This window comes from Ursus americanus, chromosome 28 (genome assembly GCF_024610735.1).
Source record: "Ursus americanus isolate L20-20 chromosome 28, mUrsAme1.1.p, whole genome shotgun sequence".
NCBI lineage: Eukaryota > Metazoa > Chordata > Mammalia > Carnivora > Ursidae > Ursus > Ursus americanus.
Window position 1 is genome coordinate 30,837,722 of NC_142154.1, and position 9,424 is coordinate 30,847,145.

General features: G+C 38.6%; 1 protein-coding gene across 3 annotated transcripts in view; it reads right to left on the bottom strand.

The window, feature by feature from the left end:
* The window catches only part of BBS4 (Bardet-Biedl syndrome 4), a 61,652-nt gene extending 53,755 nt beyond the window's left edge, over positions 1-7,897 (bottom strand). Inside the window, exon 1 of one of the 3 annotated variants that reach the window (XM_045795260.2) lies at positions 7,827-7,897. In XM_045795260.2, the coding sequence (XP_045651216.1) occupies positions 7,827-7,850 (24 nt within the window). In that variant the 5' untranslated portion in view covers positions 7,851-7,897. The other 2 variants (XM_045795259.2, XM_087856801.1) reach the window with 2 other exon arrangements.
* Between the last annotated feature and the right edge of the window lie 1,527 nt (positions 7,898-9,424).

A 9,424-nucleotide genomic window follows, 5' to 3' on the forward strand; every position in this document is an offset into this window, starting at 1 on the left:
AAACTAACTTTCAGGGCACCTGGCTGGCTCAGTCGGAAGAGCATACAACTCTTGATCTCAGGGTTTTAAGTCCAAGCCCCATGTTGGGTGTAGAGATTACTTTTAAAAAAAAATCTTTAAAAAATTGTTTTGTTTAAATAAACTTTTAAAGGATATACATTAGGAAAAAGGAAAAGAACCCCAGAATGAAGGAGTGAAATGAGCAAAGGAATTGGCAAAATATGGAAGTATTCTAAATATTCACTGACTGAATAAAACAAATAGAAGTATAATTTGTGGTGTTGAGAAACATAAAAACTACAAAACTGAACAACAGTAGCATGAACTGGCAGAAGACAATGGGTAATAAAACATTTGATAATCCCTTCCATTACTGAGTTTTAAATTTGAACTTTCAGTTGAATATGTATTATAAAAAGAAAACTGTGTACTCACTAAAGGAAGACTAAAGAATGGAGTATATAACAAGTAATGAAATGAGAAGAGGAGAGAGAGAAAAAAGAGAAACTCAGGGGAAAAAAAGCAAGAAAAGAAGGAGAAAGGAATGAAATTCTCCAGTTAAATTATCAGGATGGATCTTTTTAAAAATCTAGATCTATGCTATTTATATACAGACATCTAAAACAGGCAAAGAAAAGCAAAGTAAAAGATGGAAAAAGATAAACCAGGAAACAAAAAGATAACTAAGGTAGCAATATTAACATTAAACAAAACAGGCTTCAAGAGAAAAAGCTTTTTGGGGTGCCTGGGTGGCTCAGTCATTAAGCATCTGCCTTCGGCTCACATCATGATCCTGGGGTCCTGGGACCAAACCCCACATCGGGCTCCCAGCTCAGCAGGGAGCCTGCTTCTTCCTCTCCCTCTGCCCCTCTTCCTGATAGTGTTCCCTTTCTTGCTGTCTCTCTCTGTCAAACAAATAAATATAATCTTTAAAAAAAAAAAAAGCATTTTATCAGGAAAATGAATTAAGATAGATCAAAGACTAAAATGAACAAGGTAAATTTAAAAACCTTTAGAAAAAAATATAGGATAGAGAAGGATTACTTCAGTAAGATATAAAAGTACAAACCAATTGAGAAAATATCTAAATATTCAACGACATTAAATTAAGAACTGCTGTTCCCAAAAAGGAAGTGAAGATAGAAAACTAAGAGAAGATATTTGCAATACAAAACCAAAAAAAAAAAAAAAAGATAAAGGATTAACAGCCAGAAACTATAACTACAGGGGTGCCTGAGTGGCGCAGTCTTAAGCGTTTGCCTTCGGCTCAGGGCGTGATCCCAGCGTTCTGGGATCGAGCCCCATGTCGGGCTCTTCCACTGGGAGCCTGCTTCTTCCTCTCCCACTCCCCCTGCTTGTGTTCCCTCTCTCGCTGGCTGTCTCTGTCAAATAAATAAATAAAATCTTAAAAAAAAAAAAAAGAAAGAAACTATAACTAACTACAAAACAAACAGTAAAAAGAGAACAGTAAGAAAAACAGCAAAATAGAAAAATAAGCAAAACATGAGGCTCCTGGGTGGCTTAGTCAGTTAAGCGTCTGCCTTCAGGCTCAGGTCATGTCCTGGGATGGGCCCCCTACCAGGCCCCTTCCTCAGCAGGGAACCTGCTTCTCCCTCTCCCTCTGCCCCTCCCTCCTACTTGTGTTCTCTTGCTCACTATGCTCTCTCTCAAATAAATAAGTAAAAATTCTTAAGAAAGAAAGAAAGAAAGAAAGAAAGAAAGAAAGAAAGAAAGAAAGAAAGAAAGAAGCAAAACATATGAACCAGGCATTGCACAGAAAAGGAAAAGAGACAACCACTGCTGCTCCACCTCATTAATAATCAGGTAAATGTCAGTTAAAATCACATTAAGACTTCATTTCCTATCAACCATATTGACAGAATTTAAAGCTATGACAATATCAAGGATGTAAGCAATAGGAACTGATGGTAGAAGCATGAACTGCTAAAACCACCTCAGAGTTTCCCATAAGTAATGCAGTTGAAGATATACCTACTCCATGTATCAACAATCCATTTCTAGGAATACCCTGGAAAAACTCTTAGATTAAGAGACATATATAAGAATGTTCACAGGCTTGAGACATTCTTACTCCTTACATTTTGCACCTTAAGCACCTCACTTGCCTTACCCTGGCCCTGCTCACAATAACATTATTTTCAATAACTAAAAATAAGGGGCTCCTGGCTGGTTCAGTCAGTACAGTATGTGACTCTTGACCTCAAGGTCATGAGTTCAAGCCCCATGTTGGGCATAGAGCTTACTTTTATTTAAAGTAAATTTTAAAAATTTACTAAAAAAAAAAAAAAAACTAAAAATCAGAAGGAAAAAATAAAGTTGAACTTACAGGCTCAAAGAGTACAAAAATGATTGCCAGGGTGGGAGGTAGGGGAAATGGGAAGACATTGGTAAAAGGGTACAAACTTTTAGCTGTAAGATGAATAAGGCCTAAGGTGACTCTAGTTGATAACACTGTATTGAATAATTGCTAAAACAGTGGAACTTAGATGTTCTCACGAAAAAAAAAAAGGTATATACGTGCAGTGATGGATGTGTTGTTAGTAACTTGGTGGGAATCCTTTCACGATGTGTATCAAATGATCACACTGTATACTTTAAATATCTTATAGCTTTGTCAACTGTACCTCATTAAAGCTGGAGAAATCAGAACTCAGATCTCTGTCTATTAGAATGGGTAAATTAATTATAGTATTTTCCTTTAATGGGATAATACACAGCATTGAAAAATGAATAAACAATTTCTTAAAACCAATATGTTATCTAGAGGTATTAAATATGGCAAAACTGTAAGTAAGAGCAAAAGAATAATTAACATAAAACTGATGAAAGATATACTTCTGATGGGAGAGGAAAATGCAGTAAGGGAAGAGACATTTAGGAGGATTCAAAGTTATTGTTAATGACCCATTTCTTAACCTGTGAAGTAGAAACACAAGTTTCCATTATACTGTTCTTTAAAACTTGCCTATAACCTTTTATTCATTCTTTTAGAGCTAAGATATACTTCATAACAAAAAAAAATCCTCAAAATAAAACAGAATACATACTTGTACTATTAGCTATTTTATTATCTTGACTTAACAAATACAGAAATCTCACTAAAACAACCCATTTTAAAATGGGTAAAAAATCTGTAAAGATACTTCACCCAAGAGAAATGGATGAATAAGCACATAAAAAGATACCCAATACCATTATCCATTGGGGAAATATAAATTAAATATAAATTAAATATAAATATAAATATATAAATATAAATTAAAACCACAATAACCACTATACATACACTAGAATGAGATTAATATTAAAAGACTGACAATATGAAGAACTAACAAGGCAAGGATGTGGAAAGCTGAAACCCTCACAGACTGCTTGTGGGAATGTAAAATGGTATATAGCCACTTTAGAAAAGTTTGGCATGGGGTGCCTGGGTGGCTCGGCCAGTTAAGCTTCCAACTCTTGATTTCTGCTCAGTTCGTGATTTCAGGGCCCTGAGGTCAGGATCGCCAGATCGAGCCCCCTATCAGGCTCCACGCTTAGCTCGGAGTCTGCCTGTCCCTCTCCCTCTGCTCCTCCTCCCACTCACTCTATCTCTAAAATAAATCAATAAATAAAATCCTAAAAAAAAAAAAAAGTTTGGCAGTTTTGTTTTTTTATTAACATACACTTACCATACAACCCAGCAATTTCACTCCCTGATAAATAAAAATATATCCATGCAAAGATTCACAGCAACATTATTCGTAATAGCCAAAAACAGGAAAACAGTCTTAATGTCCATCAATTGGTGGATTAACAAAATGTATATACTCATACAATGGAACACTGCTTAGAAATAAAAAGGAACAAAGTACTTCTATGTACAATATAAATCAACCTAAAAAACACGCTAAGTGAAATTCAGACACATAAGACTACATATTGTGTGATTACATGAAATTGTAGAGAAGGCAAAGCTATGGAGACAGAAAGCAGATCAGTGGCAGCTGGGGTTAGGAGTAAAGAGTAGTTGCTTGCAAATGGACCCAAGAGAACTTTTTGGAGTGATGGAGTTAAGTGGATTGTGGCAGTATTTTACTAGTTGTGCAAGTATATAAATTTACTAAAATCGATCAAACTGTACACTTAAAATGGGTGAATTTTATGGTATGTGTATTATACCTCAACAAAGCTGTTTTTAAAATGCTAAAGAACTCTATTTTTTATCTAACTGGGATTTTTTTTAAAGATTTTATTTATTTAGAGAGAGCACGGGGGCGACTGGGTGGCTTAGCAGCCTGCTTCTCCCTCTCCCGCTACTGCTTGTGCTCTTTTGCTTTCTCTGTCAAATAAATAAATAAAACCTTTAAAGAAAAAAAATAGAGAGCACACACACGAGTGGGGGTAGAGGGAGAGAGAATCTCAAGCAGACTCCATGTCCAAGGCAGGGCTCGATCCCACAACCCTGAGATCATGACTTGAGCCGAAATCAAGAGTCAGACGCTTAACCAACTGAGCCACCCAAGTATCCCTAACTGGGGTACTTTAATCTTAAACTTTGGGGAACATATTAAGAACCTTAAAGGCTTAGGTTGCCTGGCTGGCTCAGTCAGCAAAGCATGCAACTCTTGATCTTGGGGTTCTGAGTTCCAGCCCCACATGGGCATAGAGATTACTTAAGAATATAGATAAATAAAAATCTTAAGGGCTCAAAAAGCATCTTCATGAGTCAGCAACCTTTCTGCATAAAGGTGAATTAAAATAAATTATAATTTTTTAGAGAGTCTCTTTTTCAAAAAGTCTTTTAGAACATTTTGAGACAGAAAGGATTCTATTAGCCCACTTGATCTCATTTATAGCTGGGATGTATGTAGAATTCATTACGTCCTTCTGGTTCTTTCCTCATTTTTATGTAGTTCTGTGATCATTTATTCATCTAACAAATATTCATGTAATATTTGATATGTGCTAGGACTATATCTGAGCCAATACAATAGTAATCTTTGTTTTCCGTTCTGCAAGGTTTAAATTTACAGTAAGAAAAATAGGTATATATACAAATACATTGAATAATGGGAATTAGGGAGTTACAAAAAAATTTCTAAGTATAAATCATAGAAAGCAGTATTATTTGCTTTTATTTTTAAGATCTCTAAATCATTTCTTATATATTCTTAAATAAAATATAAATATCAGTCCCCAGTTTTCTGAAGGAACTAACTGGTAATAGCCCTTGGTAGTTTAGAATTTCTGTGTGTCCCACATTAGACTAGGTTTATTCCATTTTAGTAGGATGTCTCCTGGCCTCAAAGCCTTTATTTTTATTTATGCATTTGTTCAAAATTCTCTCAGTTTCAAGTCTTTTACTCTTCTCTCCTCCACATCTATATACCCATATCTACCGATCTATGTGCTTTTATGCCACAAAATTAAGATCACACAATATACTCATTAAAAAGCAAAAAAGGGGAGCGCCGCAGTGGCTCAGTTAAGCATCCAACTCTTGATCTCTTCTCAGGTCTTGATCTCAGGGTCACGTGTTCAAGCCCCACGTTGAGCTCCAGGCTGGGTGTGGAGCCTACTTAAAAGAAGAAAAAAAGGAAAAAAGGCCCAAAATGGTGTTGTTTATGGTAAGTCTCATGTCAACAAACCAAGACTGAATGAATTATACTTTCTACCTCTCCCAGGAACAGAATCTTAAACCAGTCAATCAGAAATCACCCAATCAGGGGGCACCTGGCTGGACCCAGCAGTTAAGCGTCTGCCTTCAGCTCAGGTCATGATCCCAGGATCCTGGGATTGAGCCCCAAATTGGGCTCCCTGCTCAGCTGGGAGCCTGCTTCTCCCTCTCCCTCTGCCTGCACTTCTCTCTCTCTCTGTTTCAAATAAATAAAACCTTTAAAAAAAAAAATCTCAATTAAAAAAAAAATCACCCAATAAGTATTAGTGAGGTAATATGCCCGAGAGACACCTGGCATCACCTAAAGGAAAGTGACCTTGCAATAAGCAACCTTTTTGTCTAGTATAACTTCCCTGTTCCCACTCCTTTCTGCCTATGAAAGCCTTCCATTTTGTACAGCACTTCAGAGCTCCTGGCTGGTAGAATGAATGCTGCCTGATTCATAAACCACTGAATAAAGCCAGTAAGATCTTTAAAGACTACTCAGTTTTGCTTAACACTCCACTCCACAACTAGCTTTTTAAAAATGTAATACCATCCACATCAACATAAATAGTTCTAACACTTTTTAATGGCTACATAATAATCCTCAGAATGGAAGTACCAGATGTCATCTATTACCCTATTAATGCGTATTCACCTTGTTTCCAGCATTTTGCCACTATAAACAATACTGCAATGAATACCCTTGTACTACACGCTTATATTTTGCTTTTATTTCAGTGGGATACCAGTCTGTTGATTGAGTGAACGAGACTGTTGGGCCTTTTTAATTTTATTACAATATACCAGATCACTTCCAAAAAGGGCAGAAATTCAAATCTCCCTGTAGCGGTAAAGTGAAAAGATGAAATTACTACAAATACAGCACTGTTAGCAATAAACTTGACAATAATGAAAATAATCAGTTAACTTCAGGCTCAAGTGCTAAAGTCATATTGAAACAAAACAGCCATTCTCTTTAAAACACTATTTGATTCAAAAGTACAGGACAATTCTGCCACCATAAAAATCAAGTTCACATTTATTTATGAACACCTATCTCTACCTGCAATGAGCACTAGAGAATATTTATAGTATTTATAGCATTGTGTTACCGGTGTACCTTAAATTTACGTAGGTGAAGTATTTTCTTTGATGTGTTTCTAATATCTAAAACCCAGTAACACAAATCATGCTATTTAATTTTTTTTTTTAACTTGTAGCTTAACAAAAGTCTTTGCTTTGGGTCTCCTTCCCTGTATTCAGAGTTGTGTGATTACACCAAAAATAATTTGACTTCTCTGGATATGAAAAGAGAATAGAAAACAAACCCCCCTGACAGATTACCATTGGCCTTGCTCCTTAACGGCCAAAACTAAGCTGTAAAACAGCCAAAAACCGCTATTTTGTCTCCTAGGTTTCCCAGGGCGTTTTTCATAGGGCAATACATTCCAAATAAACAACTGAAGTCATTCTAACAAATGAGCAGAATATGCTTTGAAACCCAACAGTAAAACAAAGTAGACAAGGTTTCACATTTAGAACTTTGCAGAAATTAGATCTAATTACAAATATACACTTTACAAATAACTACCACTGGGTCAACCCGAATTCATCCGGGCAGCTCTGTGGAGTTTAATTAATACCTAACTCAGGCTTCAGCTGAATCGCAAAACAGCACTTTCCTAAACTAAACTACAACAGAGAAAACATGGTCCCGACCCACCGGCAGAAGGCAGTGACGCTCAAAGTTTCCAGGCTTTGTCATATTCAATTCCTAATCCTGGGGATTAACACAAACGGTCTCTGCACAGACGGTAGTGCTTCCTTTCCAAACCTCGCGAGACAAAAAAGATGGGACTAGCAAAAGAGCCGTTTCTGATGAAAATCTCCCTTTTCCGTCCAGCGCACCCCAAGAGGGACCACAGTCCCAGCACAGGCCCCGCGCTGCAAAGAAGTCAGCCTTGCCCAGGCGGACCACCTCCCAGGAGCGGGGCCCTGTCGCCCCGCGCACCCCGAGAGGCTCCAGACCCGGCTCCGCACTTCCCCAAGGCCAGCTGCGTAGGACACAGTCCGCCCACAAGCCTGCCTAGCCTCTCTGCTCCGCCCGGGGCGGCCCTGTCCCGCCGGGCAGCTGGGACAGTAGGAGAATCTCGGCGCTCACCGTCGCGAGTCTCTCCTCAGCCATCTTGGCTCCGCCCACCGCTTCGCGGCCGGAAGTTGGCTGTTTCCCAGACGACCAGGCAAACGGAAGTCGTGGAACTGAGGAAGCTGGGAGGGGCCTGAGACGGGAACTAAAGAGATCCTGGGGCCGAACGCTTCACTTGGGGGCGTCTTCAGGAAAGCTGGAAAGGTTGGATCCTGCTTCACGGACGGTTTGACGCAGATGGGCGGGTGAAGGAATACGTAGGCAGTTCTCTTCCTCCCGGGCAACCCCTGACCGCCCCCACGACGTTGTCTTGGGCGCTGCTGGAGAAACTCGCGACCGCGCCGGCTGGAATGGCCAGACACAGCTGGGAAGGCCGCCCAGTCCTCCCGCCACTTTGCGTTTATTTCAGTCCTTCCGGTAGTCCTGGCCCCCAAGCCCTAGGGTAGAGAACCCCGTTCTCGACTTTCCCAAAACCTCCTCGTTGCTTAGCTGTCACTGTCTGGGGTATTCGCCTCACCAGACTCCCACTCTCTACGCCAGAATTTGCAAATCTGCTGCCCGTGGGCTGCGTGTGAGGGCAGTCTTGTTTTGATGGGAAATATTTAAAAACCAGGAGATTTCACAAGAAAGCCAGAAACCCGGCCTCGGGGCATGTAAAGATTTGACAATGGGCTTCCACTCCCAAATGTCAGTAAAACAGATGTGAAAAACCGCTGCAACTGTACATAGTTTTCGCCATTTTGCCACAATCCACTTCCTGATACACTTAAGCCGCTTTACATTACCCATCTGCCCCTAGTGTGGTGAGTTAAAAGTTTAGTTTTTCCCGTGAGTGATCATGGAAATACATATGGGCTTTGGAGTCAAACGTGAGTCGTGAACTTGACTACTGCATGACATGAGCCAGTCATTTCTGGAGCTTCATTCATTCTAGTATGTAATGAACAAAACTAACAAGATCCCTGCACCCACAGCACCAACCTTAAAGTAGAGAGAGGAAATCAGACATTAATAACATAAGCAAAATTTATGAAGAAACAGTACACTAAATAAATACAAATGGCTGTTAAACATGAAAGTATAACTTTGCAAGGAAAAAAAACATGCAAATTAAAGTTTCCAAGAGATACTTTCCACCTCTTACATGGCAAAGAAAAAAAATTTCACTAACATATAGTTGTGAGGAAACATGCATTTTTCATCTGTGCTAGTGGGAATGTGAATTGATACAACCTCCAGTGAGAGCAGTTTGGCAATAACTACTAAAATTTAAAATGCATATAACCTTTAATTCCCTTATTTCAATTCTAGGAATTTATTCTACAGGTATATTTGCGGGAAATGACATTACATACAAAGTTATTCAATGCAGCATTGTTTGTAATAACCAAAGCCTGAAAACAACCTCAATGCCTAATAATTGAGGTTAAAAATTTATGGTAAGCCCATATTATCTGGTACACGAAAAGAGGCAACTATTTACATATTGACATAGAAGAATTGTCAAGATACATTATTAACTGACAAAAACAAAGTGCAGAAAAAATGTATATAGTATCTGTGTTAATAGAAGGCAAAAAATGAAGAGGAATATTATGTACATAATTGCTTGT